Below are 22770 nucleotides of genomic sequence, written 5' to 3'. Positions count from 1 at the left end.
TGCAGGCGCCGAGCACAGTCCAAATGGCATAACCTTGAACTCATAGAGGCCTTCTGGCATGATGAAGGGGGTCTTTTCACGATCTCTCTCATCGACTTCTGTTTGCCAGTAAGTAGCCAGACTTAAGGTTCATCAACGAGAAGTATTTAGCGTTGCAAAGCCGATCCAATGCGTCGTCTATCCGTGGGAGGAGGTATATGTCCTTTTTCGTGGTCTTGTTCAGTCGGCGATAATCCTCACAGAAATGTAGGGTTCCGTCCTTTTTCTTCACCAAAACTACAGGAAATGCCCACGGGCTTTTCGACGGCTGAATCGTGTCATCGTGCAGCATTTCATCGACTTATTGTCTAATAGCTTTGTGTTCTCACTTCGAAACTCGGTAAGGACCCTGGCGGAGTGGTCAAGCGCACTCTTCGGTTATTATGGGATGCTTTGCAAGTGGTGTTTGTTGAATACTCAATGACGTAGAAAAGCAGCCTTTGTATTGTCGAAGAAGACTTCTGAGCTATTGCTGTTTACTCAGGGGGCTACTTGGATTTATGTCGAAGGCCGGTTTGGGAACTATGGCTTTCGGGGTAGATTCGGCAGAATTCGAGAGGGCAAACACATTGTTGGTTTTCACAATGTCCTCGATGTATGTAGTCGCAAAGTTCACACTCAAGCAGTAGACGTTAGTTGCCCTCAATGAGGCCTTCTACGTCTGCGTCTGCGGGTGTTTCATTGCCGATGCAAATGGCAGTACTGGAGCGAGATGGATTGCTGACCTGGTCCTCAAGTACATTCAAGGTATGCTGACTGGAAGGCCTCTCCATTGGTATCGCTTGGTCTGTGGACAGCGTTATTGACTTCGACTTCAAGTCGAATATTGTGCCGTGTTGGTTCAGGAAGTCCATGCCGAGAATTAAATCTCGCGAGCACTGTTGGAGTACAACGAGTGTTGCAGGGTAGGTTCGGTCATGTACTGTAATTCTTGCCGTGCATATTCCCGTGAGCATTATGAGGTGTCCACCAGCTGTAAGAATTTGAGGGCCGTCCCATGTAGTCTTGACTTTCTTCAGCTTGGCGGCAAACAATCCACTGATGACGGAGTAGTTGGCTCTTGTGTCCACTAAGGCGGTGACTGCATGGCCATCAATAAGCACGCTAAGGTCGGTGATTCTTTGTCTTGCGTTGCAGTTAGGTCTTGGCATCAGATCACGGCTGCATCACATTGACGTGTGGCTGGTGCATTGCGTCATCAGGTCTTTGGTCGGTGCATTCTTTGCTTCCAGGCTTCATCATGATGGCGGCATGTTGTTGTTATATCATCGAGATAGTCTCTTCGGGGTCTTCGTCGGCGGTGGAGGATCTTCGTCAGTTCGACGAACAGCAACCGCATGTCCATCGGTTGCTGCTTTTAGTTTTCCAGATATCGGCTCACGGACCGTCCCCGGGCTGGGCCAGTGTGTGGACAGTGCTGCAGCAACAGGTAGTGGCCTGGTGATGGCGAACAGGACGGTCATAGAAGGCTCCACTGAGTAGCAGCGGAGTAGTCGGCGATGTCGCGAGGTCGTTCGCCAAGCTGTGCCAAACCCTCACAGTCCTGGTGAACCCTCGCAGGCCCATCTCCCGGTATGGGCATTGGTGGTAGACGTGACTCGCTTCTTCGAATGGTAGCAGAGCGAGTGGTGGTCAGGAGTGCGCCAAATGTCTGTCTTCCTTGGGTAGTTTTGCTGGACGATAGGTGGGCGAGCTGGCGGCGGCGGACAGTGGAACTTTGTCGTTACAGCGCCCTGGCGTCGGTGCGCAGGGTTACTTTGATGGTGGGTGAAGGCGGCGCATGTCATCACTTGCGGCTGTGGCTGCGGCAATCGAGGGACTATGAGTGATTGCTGTAGCTCCTCGCGGACGACGTCGGCAATCAAAGACACTTGAGGGGGTGATGAAGGGAACAACTTCTGAAGTTCCTCCTGCACAACCGCTCTGATCGTCTTATGCAGGTTGTCACTGGCCAGTGACTGAACTCCGGCATAGCTTGTCGTGTTCATGCGGCAGTTGATTTGTCGGTTCCGCATTTAAAGTGTGTTCTCGATGGTTGTTGCTTCAGAAACGAATTCAGCAACAGTACTGGGTGGGCTGCATATCAAACGGGTGAAGAGCTCTTGTTTTACGCCACGCATGAGGAAGCAAATTTTCTTCTCGGGCATATCTGGGTCGGCGTGGCAGAACAGGCGCTTCATCTCCTTGATGAAGATCGCGATGTTCTCGTTGGGTAGCTGCACTCTGGTTCTGGCCCCTTCTTTGCGCACGACGCTCGTAAAGGTCCGCAGAGCTGCTTCGGAACAGGTCTCATGTTGCCAGGGTCGACTCCCACTTCTCGAACCACGTTCTGGCAGAGTCTTCTGAGAAGTATACATGCCGCAGCTTGTCGTCGGAGTCCCATTTGTTGAAAGTCGCGATTCGTTCATATGTCTCAAGCCAGGTTTCTGGATCTTCAGACGATGATCCATGGTAGGTTGGTGGTTCCCAAGGTTGTTGCAGCAGAATGGGGGACACTGAGGCAGCCATTAGGGTTTCTGACCTGGAATTGATCCCTCTGGTCTTCTCAAAAAGAGGTCCGTATTCTGGTTGCAATCCTTGCGGCCTACGGCTTGCTCGCTGGTCCTTGTGACGCTGGTGTTGTCTTTGGGCTTCAGGCTTGGATTGCGGCTTTGCGGGGGCGTTCGGTGCATGAACGCACTAGCACCTCCACCAGATGTCGCATAGTGATGGTTGAGGACACAGCAACAAAACTGTGAATGGCGAAACTAACTTTATTGGGTGAACCTGTGCCCGGAAAAAAACAGGCTACACTCAAAGCTCAACGAAAGCGGCGAACACAGTTGGCGATCGTCGAAAATCTGATCTACCGGTCTAGTGCATCGGCTTTTATACATAAGCCATCTTTTATACATAAGCTTGTATTCCAGAAAGTTCTGCACAATTCGTGTCGCACATGCATGCAGTCAGATTATACAAAGTTTGGCGACAACAGGCAGCAGATAGAACCATTGATAACATTCCCGAAACTTTCGATACATGCAGGTGCGTCCCGCACTGTGCAATAACATTTGATAGAAGATGAAATGCGGTCATTCGATAAACAAATACATGTGTCAATATGTTGAATAATGGTAAATGAAAAAGTGTGAACTCCCTGGTAGATACCGAAGCAACCGTAAGCCTGGTAAAACAGGAACTTGTCCAATGGAGAAAGATGTATGACTGACGAGTACCTAGTTAGTGTTCAAAGCTATGATGAAAAAACTAGAATATTGCAACACTGGACAGAAGTAGAAGTTGGATTTGGTGGACATCACCTGAAAGTAGATGCCCTTGTCATGCAGGGTGTTGACTTCATGTTCATTTTATCTAGACCTGATATGAAGCGATTGAAAATAAATATTTCTTGGACAGACGAAGTGACCATTGACAGACCATTTAAGCCTAATTTGTGTGGAATCGAAAATTCACATCGAAGAGTTAGAAATGCTGATAAGATACTGACAAATTTTTCCGAACTAGTTTGTGTTGAGACGTACCCACCAGCACCAGGTGTACTTGTGGTTCGTTTTAAGCTTCGTGACATCAGAGTAGTTCATGAAAAGCCGTACAGTGTCTCTCACGAGAAAAAGATCTGGCTAAAGGCTGAACTCTAGCAAATGCTAAATGCCTGTATTATAAGGCCTTTAACATCCACCTTTGCGTCACCAGTCACCATAGTGCTGAAAGACGATGACTCATTTCACCTTTGCACAGATTACCAGCAGACAAACGGGCACTGATTTGTTTCCTTCTCCCATGCCCCGAATAGATGAGATCATCAATGAAACTGGAGGATTAAATTTGTTCTCTCGGATCGACCTATGTAAAGGATACTGCCAGGTGCCACTACAAGAAGATTGCAAGCAGTACACTGCTTTTGTAACGCCTTTCGATGTGTAGAAATATAATTGCTTACCATTCGGTTGGAAGAATTCAGGGGCTTGGTTTCAGATAATGATAAATGCATTCTTGATGAGTTTGTGGGAATGTTTTGTAACGTATACATCGATGACATTATCATATACTCAAGTACAAAAGAAGAACATGAAAAACACCTTTTGTGCGTGTAAGAAGCCCTCAGCAAGTCAGTCAAACGTTAACAAAAACAAGAGTGAATTTTTTCAGACGAATGTTGTCTTTCTAGGAATAGTTTGTGATGGTAGAACTAAAACAACAAAAAAAGGAGTCTGTACAAAGAATGAAGATGCTCATTAAGCCATATGACCTATACTATACTCACTCCGTGTTTTCCTTGGACTCGGCGGTCATTCCCGTGCATTCATTAAGGATTACGCTGCGAAGACATGATGCCTCACTAAGCTGACAGAAAAAAATGTGCCATTTATGTGGAGTGAAGAGTGCGAGAAAGTGTACCAGTATCTTGTTGAAGCTATATCATCAAATCCTGTGCTTGTGATACCTGATTTCAACAAGCCTTTCAAACTGTGCACGGACGGTTCACAATACGGTACAGGGGCCGTTCTATATCAACGAGACACAAAGGAGCAGCAAGGACGGCAACTCAAAGTGATTGACTATTATTCTTCTATGTTCTTGAAAGCTCAAGAACATTTATGAGCACAGAAAAAGAGGCTCTGGCTGTTGTGATGGCACTCCGGTACTTCGGAAGCTACATAGAGGGTCGCCATTTCCGGCTTTTCACTGACATCTGAGCGTTAACCTACCTCTTTGGATTAACCCAGCCTAAGGGCAGGGTGGTGCATTGGATCAGTGAAATACAACAGTTCACTTTCAATGTAAGCCATCGACCTGGTGATAGGCTCCCGGACGCAGATGCTCTTTCCAGGCTTCACATCACAGAAGTAAGCACATGTGATCATGGACACGTTTGCAGCTTGTGGGAAGGCACCAAAGACTTGACTTGCGATAATGGCAAATTCTGCATGCCAGGAAGTTTGGTTAAAATAGTTTTGAAGCTGTACCATGACAACCCAGGGTCAGGAGGGCGTGATGGTATTTGGAAAACTTATTGGAAGATAAAAAGCCAATTCACGTGGGAAAATATGAAAGAAGATATCAAGAGCTACGTGCAAACCCGTCACCAGTGCTAGATTAACAAGGCCAAGTATTGTCCAAGAAGGAATGAAATGGTCATTGCTAATCGTTCCCAAGTACCATTTGAAGCGATTCATCTAGATCTTGCTGAAATAAAAAAGCGAGGCGAGGGAGTCAGTAAGACTCTAGCATTCCTTGTTGCAATAGATGAATGCACATGCGTAGCAGCTGCAAAGCTAGGAAAGGAAGACGCCAGTTCTGTTTTGATGTTACTGGAGCAAAATATGATCAAGAACACCAAGGTGATGGTGTCCGACAATGGGCCAGCTCTTCACAGTAAGAAACTTCAAAAATGGGCCCGTGATAGAGGAATTGCCATGAAATTTGCCGCACCCTACTATCCTGAAGGAAACGGCCTAAATGAGAGGCTCATTCGGGACTTGAAAACATTCATGGCAATTTACCATGATTTCCATGAAGGATGGAAATGTGCCTTGGAAGCAGCAGTCAGGCACCATAACCATTCTCATACCATGGGTTTAGGATGCATGCCTAACTTTGTGGCATCAAGCGAAGCAACTTGGCGACCAGCAGACTATGACCTTGGAGTCGTTGAAAAAGTATACCTACAGGAAAGGTGCAAGACAGAACAGAAGCTTGCATGTTGTAGATCAACAATGAAGAGATACTATCTATGACATAGCTCCAGAATGCCTGTAATAGACCCTGCAGATACAGTTTTAGTCCGAAGAAGTTTAGATGGACTGAAGTCAAGATTTTCTGGTCCCTACACAGTGATAAAGACCATCAAGCAAGAAGGAATTTTGAAATTGCTACACTACTTGGGACTATAAGGAAAAACTGAAATAGCAACAGTGGGACATGTCATACCCTATCATCCCAGGAGGAATGAAAGCCGAAGTCCGGGAGGATGTGATGTTCCAATAAAGAAGGACTGAAAAGACAAGAATAGGAAGAGGAAAAAGAAAAGAAAGTGGTCAAGACAGATCCCTGTAAATAAAGGAGTGTATTTTAACTCGTATTTTGTAACATTTTAATGAGGTTTTACTGTAGTAGCATGATTAAGCGAGGCTTGGTTTCCGAGTAGTATGATAGTGCGAATCGCAGAAGGGCTTCTCAGGGAAACACATCTAAATAGGGCTGGATCCTCAACCTCAGTTATTGTAGAGCCCAACAAAATGAAGAAAATCACTGGTATCCCATATATCCTCTACATGTCACATAAACTAAACAAGATACAAAGAAGATAAGCCTGCATGGAAATGTTAACATTGTTTTATTCTGCTCCTAGCAAGCTGGTCAGTCTGTGTGCAAAAACTAAACCAGATGGTAGAATAGAAAATGCATCTGAGCAGAAGCACCGAAATATGTTTGTTCAATGCTGGACATGTTTGGTTTATCGAATATCGTTATCCTGTGGGAGAAGTTCATCGTCATCATCATCAGCCTGGCTACGCCCACTGCAAAGCAAAGGCCTCTCCCAACTACCCTGGTCATGTGCTAATTGTGGCCATGTTGTCCCTGCAAACTTCTTAATCTCATCCGCCCACCTAACTTTCTGCCGCCCCCTGCTATGCTTCCCTTCTCTTGGGATCCAGTACGTAACCCTTAATGACCATCGGTTATCTTCCCTCCTCATTACGTGTCCTGCGCATGCCCATTTATTTTTCTTGATTTCAACTAAGACGTCATTAACTCATGTTTGTTCCCTCACCCAATCTGCTCTTTTCTTATCCCTTAACGTTACACTTATCATTCTTCTTTCCATAGCTCGTTGTGTCGTCCTCAATTAAGGTAGAACCCTTTTCGTAAGCCTCCAGGTTTCTGCCCCGTAGGTGAGTACTGGTAAGACACAGCTATTATACACTTTTCTCTTGAGGGATAATGGCAACCTGCTGTTCATGGTATGAGAATGCCTGCCAAATGCACTCCGGCCCATTCTTATTCTTCTGATTATTTCAGTCTCATGATGCGGATCCGTGGTCACTACCTGCCCTAAGTAGATGTAATCCGCTACAACTTCCAGTGCCTCGCTACCTATCAAAAACTGCTGTTCTCTTCCGAGACTGTTAAACATTACTTTAGTTTTCTGAAGATTAATTTTTAGACCCACCCTTCTGCTTTGCCTCTCCAGGTCAGTGAGCATGCATTGCAATTGGTCCCCTGAGTTACTAAGCAAGGCAATATCATCAGCGAATCGCAAGTTACTAATGTTCTCCATTAAGTCTTATTCCCAATTCTTCCCAGTCTAGGTCTCTGAATGCCTCCTGTAAACACGCTGTGAATAGCATTGGAGAGATCGTATCTCCCTGCCTGATTCCTTTCTTTATTGGGATTTTGTTGCTTTCTTTATAAAGGAGTACGGTGGCTGTGGAGCCGCTATAGATATCTTTCAGTATGTTTACATACGGCTCGTCTACACCCTGATTCCATAATGCCTGCATGACTGCTGAGCTTTTTGACTGAATCAAATGCTTTCTCGGAATCAATGAAAGCTTTTTATAAGGATTGGTTATATTCTGTACATTTCTCTATCACCTGATTGATAGTGTGAATATGGTTTATTGTTGAGTAGCATTTACGGAATCCTGCCTGGTCCTTTGGTTGACAGAAGTCTAAGGTGTTCCTGATTCTATTTGCGATAACCTTAGTGAATAGTTTGTAGACAATGGACGGTAAGCTGATCGGTCTATAATTTTTCAAGTCTTTGGCGTCCCCTTTTTTATGGATTAGGATTATCTTAGCATTCTTCCAAGATTCCGGTACGCTCGAGGTCATTACACATTGCGTATACAGGGTGGCCAGTTTCTCTAGGACAATCTGCCCACCATCCTTCAACAAATCTGCTGTTACCTGATCCTCCCCAGCTTCCTTTCCCCTTTGCATAGCTCCCACGGCTTTCTTTACTTCTTCCGGCGTTACTTGGGGGATTTCAAATTCCTCTAGACTATTCTTTTTCAGATTATCATCGTGGGTGCCACTGGTACTGTATATATCTCTACTCACTTCTCAGCCACTTGAACTACCTCATCCATATTAGTAATGATATTGCCGGCTTTGGTCTCTTAACCCATGCATCTGATTTTTGCCTATTCCTAGTTTCTTCTTCACAGCTTTTAGGCTTCCTCCGTTCCTGAAAGCATGTTCAATTCTATCCATATTACACTTCCTTATGTCAGCTGTCGTACGCTTGTTGATTAACTTCGAAAGTTCTGCCAGTTCTATTCTAGCTGTAGGGCTAGAGGCTTTCATACATTGGCGTTTCTTGATCAGATCTTTCGTCTCCTGTGATAGCTTACTGGTATCCTGTCTAACGGAGTTACCACTGACTTTTTTTGCACACTCCTTAATGATGCCCATAAGATTGTCGTTCATTGGTTCAACACTAAGGTCCTCTACCTGAGTTAAAGCTGAATACCTGTTCTGTAACTTGATCCGGAATTCCTCTATTTTCCCTCTTACTGCTAACTCATTGATCAGCTTCTTATGTACCAATTTCTTCCATTCTCTCCTTAAGTCTAGGCTAATTCCAGTTCTTACCATCCTATGGTCACTGCAGCGCACCTTGCCGAGCATGTCCACATCTTGTATGATGCCAGGATTAGCGCAGAGTACGAAGTCTATTTCATTTCTAGTCTCGCCATTCGGGCTCCTTGACGCCCACTTTCGGCTATCCCACTTGTGGAAGAAGGTATTCATTATCTGCATATTATTCCGTTCTACAAACTCTAGTAATAACTCTCCCCTGCTATTCCTAGGGCCTAAGCCATATTACCCTACTGACTTATCTCCAGCCTGCTTCTTGTCTACCCTGGCATTGAAGTCGCCCATCAGTATAGCGTATTTTGTTTTGGCTTTACCCATCGCCGATTCCATGTCTTCATAGAACCTTTCTACTTCCTGGTCATCATGACGGGGTGTAGGGGCGTAGGCCTGCACGACCTTCAATTTGTACCTCTTATTAAGTTTCACAACAAGACCTGCCACCCTCTCGTTAATGCTATAGAATTCCTGTATATTGTGGGGTTCTCATCCATGCTCTTGGGACAAAAGGAACGACACCACAGTAGTCCAAATAATCACAAGGGCATTTATTGCACCTTTCATAGATCAATGGCTGCTAGCCAAGTTGCTGTTCGCAACTTTCACGGATGGTGGCGCCGTCGTGCGGCGGCAGCCAGAAACAATCGAAAGATTACACCGGCCACTCATTGCCGTGTGTTCGCGCAGCATATTGGCGTTGTCTATGCTTTTGCTTCACTTTTGGTTGATGTTTTAACGCGCTCAAAGCTCTCGTTGGATCGTAAAGGACACTTAACATGCCCAGAATTAGCAAAAATAGAAGTAACCGTATTTGCTGCGTGCCGTAATGCAAAAGTTAGCCAGTAGGTGATGTGCGCCTTCACTCATTCCCACTGGCTGCATCCAAGAGGAAGAAATTGATTATTAAGCTGCGGATCGGCAAAGCTGTCACAGATGCGATGAAGGTTTGCAGTGCGCGCTTCAGGCCAGAGGACTTTTTTGAAATACGATAGATGAGTGCGAGCAGTTCGAGCACTTGATATTGCGAATAGACGCACCTTCATGAAGACGCAGGCATAGCACTATATTATGTGTAGAAAAAGAAATAATGCGCAATCTTAACTCAAATGTGTTCTAGGATGATTGATGCTTGCGTTCTTACCACTCATGCCTTTGCGGCTACGTTGGAGCGCAAACATTCTCCGTAAAGCCTTGTGCCTGCTTCGAAATTTCTTGTTCTCACTCATGCATTTGTGCTCTGCAATGCTAGCTTTACATTCCACCATTTTCGAACAGAGAGATGAGTTTCTCATTTGTGCATCGAAGCAAAGTGACGCAAGCGTAGAAAGACCTGGAACTCGTGCTTGTCGTCGTCTGCCACTTCGATGCACGGCTGCAACGTGTACACAGGTGCGCATGACTGCTCTCGTAAGGTAACAAATCCTAGTCCAACAAACGTTAAACTACTGTGGAATGTTTGAGTAGCAAACCTTCAGCTGATTTTCATGTATATTATTTTACAAGATAACTGGAAGAATGAAGCTAGCAAGGCTGCGGACGGGTAGATATCGGCTATGTATCGCTTGATCTGTCTATAGGCAAGACGCGGTAGGACAGACGCAGGCTGTAAAACTACCGCAAGACTGTAGCTTGAACAGCACACATAAAGCGCAATATCTAAATTACAAGGGTGAACGGTTATCATATTTGCTCGCAAAAGCGGTCAGATATGGGTTTTTATTTACTTCTCGTGTTGAACATCCAGCTTTGTAAACACAGGCCGGGATAACTAGACAAGAAATTTTCTCTCACAAAATGCTGCTTTAAGGCTGTTTTTCACGCCGTCGATGTAAGGAACTTGGGTCGCGCAACACCAGAAAGATTTTTTTTCTCGACACGGCGTCTTATTCAAGTGGTCGAAGTAACAACTTGCAGAGAGCACCACACCGTATAAAAGGTCATTGTACCCGTTCGAAGCGGTCAAATTAATAGAATAGCAAAGAGAAAGCACGGTCACTTCTCTTTATAACACCTTCGCGACAAAACTGAAACCACAGCTCGTGTGGTTTGCTTTGAAGCCGCGAAGTTTGCATGTGAAGGCCTTCAAACGTGCAAACTTTTATGCCGCAGCACACAAGATGACCAGCGTTTAGGACTTCCTCACCTTCAAGCAGGCTTCGAATCCTGCGTTCTGCTCGCCAAATATGGGCCATTACGCAGGCTAACGACTGCGGGCGTGTAAACTGAAACATTTGAACATCACCACGTGAAACAACATGTCAATTAGCAAGACGACCGCAGCACTGCACCGACTGCTCTAGTTCTTAATCTCTCGGACAGCCATGTTGGATTTAAGATGGCACCCCCTATAGGCCGTGAAAGTTGCGAATCCCCAAAGCCGATGGGTGCGCGACAAATCTAGGAAGTCTGACCCACCGCGACCGGATAGCGAGCGAATATGTTAGTCCCATGCTGGATCCCAATGTCTGGTCGTTTGTGCGTGCGGTCACGCGAATGGTGGCGTGTTCAAACAAGCCCTCGTGAGACGGTGTCGCAGAAGCATGGATCGGCACACGTGCGGAACGTCCGTGCTGCTTGCCGATCTCGAGCCAGAGGAAGCGCCTTCTCCTTCCCGCGCCCAAGTAACCCTGCCGTGAGGTGGCGTTAGGAGCGCAACACTCGTGCAATCTCTCGTACTGCGCTTCAACCACACCAACCCCCCGCGAGCCCCAGGCCACGCGGCAAAGCCGGATTACAGGAGACTGGAGCTATGCGGAAGAACAACATATCAGGGGACGCATGAGTCGCGCAACCCCACATCGTTACCAGTTATATTCTTATTCATCAGGAATCTGACTCCTACTTCTCGTGTCTCTGCTAAGCCCCGGTAGCACAGGATGTGCATGCTTTTAGCACTCTATATGCTTCTTTTGGCCTCCTAACTTCACTGAGCCCTATCATATCCCATGTACTGCCCTCTAATTCCTCTAATAGCACTGCTAGACTCACCTCACTAGATAACGTTCTAGCATTAAACGTTGCCGGGTTCAGATTCCAATGGCGGCCTGTCCGGACCCCGAGAGTTTTAGCACCCTCTGCTGCGTCACAGGTCTGACTGCCGCCGTGGTCAGTTACTTTGCAGCTGCATCAGCCTGCACTCTAGGCCTGTTTATGCAATTTTATCAACAGGCGGATTTTATTTTTCTTTCTTTTAATCCGGTATAAAATTGCGCGGCACCCGGATTCGAACCACGGTCCTCTTGCATCTAAGGCGAATACTCTACCTCTACCTTGGGCAAACTAGCAGATGCTTAATTCAGCAGCTGAGAGAGCACTCTAACGTAGCGAAAAAAAAATCCTAGCCAGATGTATTTCTGAGCCATCATTTTCACAAGTGTAGTTGTGTTCCTTACTTTGAAGATGCAATTGTCATAAAAAAAATACGAATGTGTATTGACCTGTCTAATCACCAAGAGCACTCACATTGAGGCATATGGCAAGGAATGTGTGAGCAAGATGTCCTTGTCACTGTCAAAGAAAGCAATGGATTTTTTGCACATGCGTTAGTGATTGTTGTGATGGACTGCATTGTTTGCCATGTTTTAACTGTTAGCATTGATTATGTTATTATGGTGAGTGGTCACTTCTCCATGACGTAAAGTGTGGAAGGTAGAAGTGTTGTTCATTCTGGGAAATATAATCATGGTTGAACACTAGGGCTGTCTGTGTGTCTTGTTCTTCATTGTGTCCATGTACTGCCTAATCTGGAGGCTTACGAAAAGGGTTCTACTTAAATTGAGGATGATGCAACAAGCTATGGAAAGAAGAATGATGTGTGTAACGCTAAGGGATAAGAAAAGAGCAAATTGGGTGAGGGAACAAATGCGAGTTAATGACATCTTAGTTGAAATCAAGAAAAAGAAATGGGGCATGGGCAGGACATGTAATGAGGAAGGAAGATAACCGATGGTCATCAAGGGTTACGGACTGGATTCCAAGGGAAGGGAAGCGTAGCAGGGGGCAGCAGAAAGTTAGGTGAGTGGATGAGATTAAGAAGTTTGCAGGGAAAACATGGCCACAGTTAGTGTGCGACCAGGGTAGTTGGAGAAGTATGGGAGAGGCGTTAACCCTGCACTGGGCATAACCAGGCTGATGATGATGATGACTACCTAGTTGCACTACACAAGGAAAGCCTTCGTGATATACGAACAAGCCCAAATATAAGCACTCCTGCTTAGGCGCTATACATCAGTGCTTCTGTCTTAATTCTGCCCGTGCACTTCCATCATAAATATGACACTTTTTCTTTTTTTGATGTGGGCCGCTGCATTAATACTAGTGTTTCAGCTGGTTTCATGCAACGAATCAGTGGTATATGCTGTGATTTTTGATGACCTTGATTTGGCAGTCTGCTTACTTCTAAAAATGACTATGCTGATGGCAGCATGTTTCTAACAGTTAAAAATGAATTGTTCAAATGTATTCTAAACTGTAGTATTGAAAATCTGCAGTAAATATAACGATTGAAACTAAATAATCATTACAGATTACATAAATAGAAATAAAAACTAATGGAAGCTACTTCAACTTGCTGCTGAGAGCATATAGTTGCTTTCATCTACATAGAAGGGTTTGCTTTCTTTGTAAACATGGTGCAGGATAGCTGGTACACAACAGTGGCACAAAGGCACGGCTGCTTTGCCCGGGAAATGTGTTGTTCACATATGTGGGGACCACGAGGTAGACAGGGGGGGCCACTTATCTGCGATACACTTCCAGCTAATAAACTCCAGTACTTTTGCGTGTGCAGGCTGGGAGGAGCATCGGCTAAGTGATGACGAACCCCTATACGACAGTGTTGCATCTGATGAAGACAACAATGCTGTAAGTGCCATTTTTAGAATTGTTGATGTGCTTATACAACTACAGGGAGCAGCTTATGAATGTACCAGGCTTTCAAACACAAAGGTAAAAAATTGCCGACATTTGTAGCAATCATATTGTGTATCACGTGCACAGGTGATGCAGCCTTTTTTTATCTTCTTAGCTGGCTTCAGATGGGTTTGGTGTACCTATGATCTGGGTACCACGTGACCATTTCTAAAAAGAAACTGTTGGTTGGGTGACTTGTATATGTCGCATGAGCAGGAATGTAGTATCAACTGATTCCATGCTGACAACATGTGGCAACAGTTAGCAGCTAAGCATGTAATCAAAAAGGAGTATAATTAAACGGGGTAGGATGTGAATGCCTTTGTCGCCCTTTGCTGTGGCACCGCAAAGTGTCATCTAACTTAACAGCTGCACCCTCCGACAGATGGTGCGAAGTGCCCGACAGAATGACGAAGCATTTAGCCTGTACATCTTGACCGAAACCCATCTATGAGATTTGGAGCATCCGCCTATTATTCACAATTTTGTATGGGAAGGGTGCAACAGAATGACTGGGTCAAGAAAAGGCAGAGGCATAGGCATGCTAATTAGGCGAGGTGCAAAGTGGCAAAGGGTAAAAGAGACACGTAAGGAGAATTTATGGAGTAGCTGCCCATGGCAAGGTAAAAAGACATGGCTTGGAGCAGCTTACCTATGGTCAGGTAGCGATAGTGGAGAAAGAAATGGTTGATTACATTAGAAGCGAGATTAATGACTTTAATTAATTAGGCCAGGTGATATTAGTGGGTGAAATGAATGTGATTGAATGTGAATATGATATGAACGTGATTTCGATGGATTTACTGATTGCAATGACTCTCTAGCACTGGATCTGTGTGATGGACAGAACCTTGCATAATAGTTAACTAGGGGAATAAGTGTCCTGGACAAGTAAACTGGAAGTGTGAAAATAGGTAGTCATGTATTGATTATGCCTTAGTCTCAGAAACGGTCTACGAATGACTAGACCAAATGATGAGCAAAACGTGAACAAGGTGAATGCAGGAGCCAACGTTTCGACAAGTGGACTTGTCTTCTTCAAGGCGACGTATGCTTTCCTCGCCACAGTATATATAGGTGGGGTTCTTCTAAAGGGGAGAGGGTGTGGGGCGGGAGGATCCTCCCGCCTCACCTCCTCCCACCTCATCCCGCATCCCGCATCCTCCCGCCTCACACCCTCTCCTCTTTAGAAGAACCCCACCTATATATACTGTGGCGAGGAAAGCATACGTCGCCTTGAAGAAGACAATTCCACTTGTCGAAACGTTGGCTCCTGCATTCACCTTGTTCACGTTTTGCTCATCGTCTTGAATTTCCATCTCCCGCCTTCCCCGTTTTTTCTCTAGACCAAATGATGATAGATGAAAATGGAAAAGGTAGCCTGGGTAGTGATCATAAATGTTTAACCTTAAAATTTGGGAGAGATACTAATGCAAAACACAAACCAATTTCATCAGAATTCCTAAAATTGAATGAAAGGCAAAGAACGGAAATTACAAAAAATATAGAGAAAGAAATGGAGGAGGCGTTTCCCATAAGGGACTGGTAAAAGTTATGCAGAAGGAGACAAGACAGAGAGGGAAAAAGACAACTGTTGGACTGGAAAGAGGAAACCACGTAAGTGTTGTAACAAGGAAATAAAGCAAGCTATAGAAGAGCGTAAACAATTTCTGCTGTATCAGTAATAAATAATATTGTTAATATCGGCAAGTTTGTGGCAGTAACATAGCCATGTCCACTTTGAGGGAACAGAAACAGAGATCGGCGCACTTAGCTGCCAGTGACACAAGAACGCATGGCAAGCATGCTGCAGAAACTGCAGCATTTGTCTTCACTACTATCCTAATACGGCATGTTTCCGCTAAGGGTGGGCGAATATCTTAGCTGTGTTACAAGCGTCAGCGTATGAATAGAGTACACTTCTAACGTATCAGTATAAACGTGGCTGCTATCGTTGCCGCTCACAATTTGTTGCGTGCCCACAGATGAGAAGAATCGAAAGGTGCCTTTTTTTATTTTTTTGACCGCAACATAAAGTCTACAAATAATAAAGCCAAGGCAAGTTTGGTAGTAGTTTTTTTTTTTTATGGAAGTGCGGAAAATGATGAAAGAATGAAGTGGGGCATCTGCTTAAGATTATTTGATGCGTGCAGACCACTTGGTATAGCATTCGACAGATGGTAAGTGTGATCATCATTAGCAAGACTTGGCACACAACATATCGCTGCGGCAAGTTCGGGGTGCAATCATTACACGAGAAAGAAGAAAAACATAGAATGTTGACGACAAAATTCAGAGGTGCGATCATTACGCGAGTGCAATCATTATGCAAATAAATACAGTAGTGATTAAAATGAAGGAAATCCTAGTCGGATGGTGTGAAAGCATGATGAACCTCATCTACAAAGGTACAAGAGAATAAGGAGGATAGCATGAGCTCATACAGGCCAGTGACAGCGGACAGTTTTAGTTTAGCATATGCTATACCATTGCGTATGCTATAAAATAGCGGGTCGTCACTGCACATGCACAGAATGTTAAACGACTCATAGGATATAGCGTACACACGCTATTTGTCAGATTTAGCGTTAGCGTCTTTGCGTGGTTTGCGGAGCTTGCGTGAAGCATGGCGGCGGTCCCAACTGCCCGCTTCGAATTAAATTTGGCGTTGCTTTTGTAAAATGAACTTTGTTTGTAGCAAATGACTGTGTAAATGGCTTTTGCATAGTCTCAGGCTGCTTCGATGACAGAGTATTATGGATAACCATGTGTGTTTTTCGAAATCGCTTCTTGTTTCGAACGAGTTGAAGCCTAATAAAAGAAAGGATGGTTGGATGGATGGATGTTATGAGCGTCCCCTTCGGAACGGGGCGGTGAGTTGCACCACCAAGCTCTTGCTATTATTGGCGGCGAGGAGTTAGTCGCCATCTGTCGGAAGTGCCTCCCTTACGTAGTATGAGGGATCACGCGGCGCACTCCTCATAGGTTTTGCTTACGGCGCTCAATAAAAACACCACGTGGCAGCCCTCCTAGACATTTATGTAGGTACTCTCGTAATGAGGGAAGTTTTTGACTGGCGATATAATAATCTTGGGCAAACTGAAAGCACAGAATTGTTTACAGACGCTATCTCGAATATGTACAGTGAACACCACTGCACGCGGTCGCCATGATGGAGTCTCCCGAACCGGCTTCTTGCGTGAAAGGTAGCCAAACGCTGAGAGTAAACTATGTGAAATATGTTCTTATAGTGGGCTGTCTGTATAACCAAAAGGGGCATACCAGTATGGAGCCGTAATCCAGTGATCGCACGGGTTCGCAGTGACCGATTGTGTGTCTGCATGCATGTTTGCGCAGAATGTTTTGCTTTCACTGTGAGCGCGTTTTCGCACCATGCCGTGAGCTTTAGGCCACAGCATATCAGTATTTCACGGTAGACTAGCAACCATTGTTGCGTGGACGCTATCAGAACTGTTAAAAAATAATTTGGTTTTAGAGGCTTCAACGCCTGGCTACGGCGACTGTGATGTGCCTTCGCAATGATTCAATCTTTTCTTGTCTTCTCAATTCTTGGACATTTCAATATTATTTCTCAAGTTGCGTCGCACTGTATGTTTATCACGGTCTTTTAAGCATGCGATTTCCCTCTGCTTCTTTTTCGTAATCCAATGCATTAATTATAACATAAACATGACCATATGCTGTGCTTTTCTTTAATGTGCGTCTTACCGCTCCCTTTCCATTCCAGTGAACTTGCCAGTATCTAGCATCAACAAGTTCATAGACCAAACCGTAATGACATTAGCCGGGCAGCGGACGCGGGCGAACGTCTCAGTGTGCGTTTTCTGCTACTCACCGAACATCGCGCAGTCCCGGCGCCGTAGCAGAAATGTTGCTCGTGTCTGTGCTTGCTGCATACCCGAGTTGTAGCCGACGGCTGTCTGCCGGTTCTAAGTTTCGCCAGCCAAGCTTCACGCAGCTCCTTGCCCTGCAGCTATCTGTGAATGAGGCTGACACCGAACTCCGTTGCGTACATCCGGCACTGCGGCACCGAGCAGTAGCCTACCGTGCTACACGCCTCCAAAGGCAGCCGCTACCTGGTATAGTACTTCCAAATGCTGTCAAGCACACACCCAAGGTGGTAAAGCCTCACCACTAAATCAGAACCGCGGCGCAGGTGGAACTTTAAACTTTCGTTTTCGGCTCGCTTCTGCGATTCCGAAGCGGCCACTGTGTCCACGTGATCCCTCATGCCACGTCACGCCGACGGTGGCACTAGCTTTTCCAGTGGTGGAGCTCGCCCCCAGTAGCGGCTCCACAGGAACCGCTGTCCTCTAGAAAGAAAGGAACAAAACCCCAATAAAGAAGGGCGTCAGGCAGGGAGACACGACCTCTCCAATGCTATTCAATGCAAACTAATGTTTAACAGTCTCGGTAGAGAACAGCAGTTTACAGTAGGCAACGAGGCACTGGAAGTGGTAAGGGAATACATCTACTTAGGACAGGTAGTGACTGCGGATCCGGATCATGAGACTGAAATAATCAGAAGAATAAGAATGGGCTGGGGTGCGTTTGGCAGGCATTCTCAGATCATGAACAGCAGATTACCATTATCTCTCAAAAGAAAAGTGTATAACAGCTGTGTCTTACCAGTACTCACCTATGGGGCAGAAACCTGAAGGCTTACAAAAAGGGTTCTATTTAAATTGAGGACAACGCAATGAGCTATAGAAGAATGATGGGTGTAACATTAAGGGATAAGAAAAGAGCAGACTGGGTGAAGGAACAAATGCGAGTTAATGACATCTTAGTTGAAATCAAGAAAAATATATGGGCATAGGCAGGACACGTAATGAGGAAGGAAGATAACCGATTGTCATTAGGGGTTACGGACTAGATTCCAAGAGAAAGGAAGCGTAGCAGGGGGCGGCAGAAAGTTAGGTGGGCAGATGAGATTAAGAAGTTTGCCGGGACAACATGGCCACAATAAGCCCATGACCGGGGTAGTCGGAGAAGTATAGGAGAGCCATTTGCCCTGCAGTGGGCGTAGCCAGGCTGATGATGACCTACCAAAAGTAATTTGTTGTATTTGGAAACATTCTTGCAAGAAGGTTCCGTAGATTCTGGCGTTCTCAAGGAATCGGTGCTTAAGAGGAAGGTTCAGCTCGGGTGCTGCTATGAAAGGAGAATTCGTTTTTCTCGGCAACCACTGCACCAAATATGACGAGGCTTGTTGCATTCATAAGAAAAACTTAAAATCTAGTGACTGTTTGTTTTGAATTTTATTTAGGCCATCTATTTTTTATTAGAAATTGGCAAACATCAAACATTTTCAGAAAATGAAACTATCATGTTTATAACTCTTTAATTCAGCAAGGATAAACGATATCACAATTCTGTGAATTGCATCTGATAGTACATCTGAAGCGAACAAAAGTGATATGTTACACATGAATCTAAAAAAAATCCATAATATGGGAATACAGCATTTTCAGAACCCTTGTAAACAACGTAACAAAATCATGTGGGATATAAATTGACACATCGAATTTGTCCACTTCGACAGATCTAATGGATGCCGTTTACAGAACCACGATACCTTCAACTCGTGATACCTTCAGACTTCAACGCCTGGCTATGACGACTGTGATGTGCCTTCGCGACGATTCAATCTTTTTTTGTCTTCTAAATTCTTGGACATTTCAATATTATTTCTCAAGTTGCATCACACTGTATGGTTATCACGGTCTTCTAAGCATGCGATTTCCCTCTGCTTGTTTTTCGTAATCCAGTGCATTAATCCTAACACAAACATGACCATATGCTGTGCTTTTTTTTTTAATGTGCATCTCACCACTCCCTTTCCATTCCAGTCAACTTGTCATTATCTAAAAAAAATTAACTTATGGGGTTTTAAGTGCCAAAACCAATTTCTGATTATGAGGCACGCCGTAGTGGGGGACTCCGGAAATTTCGACCACCTGGGGTTCTTTAACGTGCACCTAAATATAAGTACACGGGTGTTTTTGCATTTCGCCCCCATCGAAATGCGGCCGCCGTGGCTGGGATTCGATCCCGCGACCTTGTGCTCAGCAGTCCAGCACCATAGCTACTGAAATGGAGCCCCTCAGTTACAAGTTATACAACAGAATATAGCAAGCATTACCACTCGAAGCTAAATACAGACTAACAAACATGATTAAAATACGTTGGAGTCAAAAATTGCAAAACCCTGAAAATCTCTTTTATGGAGATAAAGAAAAAACAAACGAAAGTTAGTTCATAAGTTGTCAAAATATAGACAAGAGTATAGCATTATCAACAATGAAATTTACACGAAATGATATACGTGTCTTTCAAACTTGGGGAAAGCCACATTCTGAATAAACATTTGAAGGCAGCACATTTCATGCTGCCCTCTGAAATGTTAGGTTGTGCCCTCTCTGGGCTACAGTCATGCCGAGTCTCGGTCTTGCTCCAAACACTGTCTAGGTAATACCATGGCAACTGCTGGCACACATGCCACACCAAAACACACTCTCTCGTGGGCTACAAATATGCTTAAAGCACGGCTGGACAGCTTGATGTGATGATAAGTGAAGTGCACCCTTGAGAACCAGGTATCCCCAACCAGCAGTGCATGTGTAAGAGGAAGTTTGTCCACAATGATGAGTTATTTGAAGCCAGGCACAGGGGGCTGTCTTTTTTCCCGATGAGTGTCAGCAGGTAGCATTGTTGTATTCATATAGGAGGTTGTGGCCAAGTACTGCACCAGGGTGGCCAATCCCGCTCTGGTGAGGGCGTGTGTTACCGGTTCTGATCACCGGGATCAGGCCACACTCCAGGCCTGTTTATGGAATTTTATCAACACGTGGATTTTATTTTTAATCCGGTGGAAAATTGCGCGGCACTCGGATTCGAACCACGGTCCTCTTGCACGCGAGGCGGATCTTCTACCTCTACACCACTGCTGCATTTCTAAACTAATCTAAACTAAAGTAATGTTTAACAGTCTCGGAAGAGAACAGCAGTTTACGATAGGTAGCGAGGCACTGGAAGTGGTAAGGGAATACATCTATGTACTGAGGACAGGTAGTGACTACGGATCTGGACCATGAGACTGAAATAATCAGAAGAATAAGAATGGGCTGGGGTGCGTTTGGCAGGCATCCTGAAATCATGAACAGCAGGTTGCCACTATCCGTCAAGAGAAAAGTTTATAACAGCTGTGTCTTACCAGTACTCACGTATGGGGCAGAAACCTGGAGGCTGACGAAAAAAGCTCTGCTTAAATTGAGGACGACACAACGAGCTATGGAAAGAAGAATGATGGGTGTAACGTTAAGGGATAAGAAAAGAGCAGATAGGGTGAGGGAACTAACGCGAGTTAATGACATCTTAGTTGAAATCAAGAAAAAGAAATGGGGCATGGGCAGGACATGTAATGAGGAGGGAAGATAACCGATGGTCATTAAGGGTTACGGACTGGTTTCCAAGGGAAGCGTAGCAGGGGGCGGCAGAAAGTTAGGTGGGCGGATGAGATTAAGAAGTTTGCAGGGACAACATGGCCACAATTAGTACACGACCGGGTTAGTTGGAGAAGTATAGGAGATGCCTTTGCCCTGCAGTGGGCGTAGTAACCAGGCTGATGATGATGACGTCAGCAAGTAACTCACTTCAAAGCTGTTAATGACATGATTGCGCTGCAGGCACACAAGTTTGTTCATCACCTGTTGCCGTAGCACCGAGGGAAGCACGCGCACCCTGGCGCTGCTCGGGGATATTCCAGGACGATCTTTCAGACAAAGCCGTTGACAGTGCCCAGGTCTTCAGTGAGCAGATGCTCAAAACCAGCAGGCACATTGACTGGCAGGTGTTGTTGCGTAGCTTGTAGCCCAGTTAATGTGGACCCAATGATGTTGATCAATAACTTCTGGATAGTGTCAAGACCCAGCAACAAGAGTCTTGATCTGTCACGTAGAAGGTGCCTGGATGTCCCTGTACTTTACGGTTGTTTCAAAACACCAGAGGCTCATGATCCTTCTGTGGAAGCAATTTTGAAGATGTAGTGGTGTAGCAGACAGTTCCTGTAACCTTGAAAAACACTTTGAGTAGTTGATGAAGCTCACTAAGGAAATGGAAGCTGCTATGTCAACGATGAGCAACAAGGTTGTACCCTATAATAAAGTGTTTACTACGATTTCCTTGGTGCAAGCACTTGGCTCTATGGTCAGGATAAAAGCAAGGTGGTAGATTCTTTATGGACAGACGTTGACTGCCACAAAGTGCTGCCTTAAGCCATAAAGCATTGGCTACCTGAAAGATGGCTTGAACTTTTGTAAAATGGCCTACCTTGTTGCTAGAATTAGTTATATCGGTACCAGGCTGTACCACTGTTGGCAAGCCAACGTGCTGATCCTGTGTGATAACACTGACCGCATGATTGCCATTTGCAGGGATGCAGAGAGCATGCATGTACCATATTTTTGTGCATCTAATCCACACCAAAAATTTTTTAAAAATTAACGGTAAAGTCAGGGTGCAAATTTATTTATTTTTATTTATTTTATTTTATTTATTTAATAATACTGTCAGCCCATGAAGGGCCTTTACAGGAGTGGAAAATACAAACACATACAAGGATACAGTATGACAACAAAAGGAAGTAAATGAACAGCAGCAGACATTTCAGCAGGGACGCGAATCGGTTTGGATTTTATGCACCTTACAAAACTTCCCCCCCCAAAATAATAAACGAAATGAACAGATACACCTTTGACAAAGTTACATATTAGTTAGCGGCGAAAAGAATAACATGTACACATTGCAAAAACTCCTCAATGCATGAGGCCGACATGACAGAGTCGGGAAGCGCATTCCATTCCGTAATGCCTCTCGGGACAAAACTGCACTTAAAACAGTCATTTCTGACCTGAGGGGGTGTGATGTACTGGCTATGACGATGTCTGGATGTTTCATTTGTCGAGATTTTGAACAAGTTGTGTTTGTCGACAAGCAAGTGACCATTAATGATAAGGTAGATTAGTTTCAGTCGCTCATACTTGGTACGTAAGTCTAGCGGAGGTAAGTCGGCAAGCTTACAAAGTTCAGTGGGGGATTGGCAGTAGCGATACTTGTTAAATATGAACCTTGATGCTAACCTCTGGATTCTGTCAATCTTTTGTTGGTTGGATTTAGTGTAGGGATCCCATACAG

The 22770-nt window shown here is 44.9% G+C and overlaps 1 protein-coding gene across 1 annotated transcript in view; it reads left to right on the top strand.

Annotated features, from left to right (window-relative positions):
* The window catches only part of Git (ARF GTPase-activating protein GIT1), a 258810-nt gene that overhangs the window by 172775 nt on the left and 63265 nt on the right, over positions 1 to 22770 (top strand). The window contains exon 12 of the mRNA XM_075686917.1: positions 13433 to 13506. Coding sequence (XP_075543032.1) covers positions 13433 to 13506 — 74 coding nt within the window. The remainder of the gene's footprint in view (positions 1 to 13432; positions 13507 to 22770) is intronic.

Source organism: Dermacentor variabilis, chromosome 3 (genome assembly GCF_050947875.1).
Source record: "Dermacentor variabilis isolate Ectoservices chromosome 3, ASM5094787v1, whole genome shotgun sequence".
Lineage (NCBI taxonomy): Eukaryota > Metazoa > Arthropoda > Arachnida > Ixodida > Ixodidae > Dermacentor > Dermacentor variabilis.
Note: the sequence above shows the minus strand (reverse complement) of the source record. Positions and strands in the feature narration are given on the sequence as shown.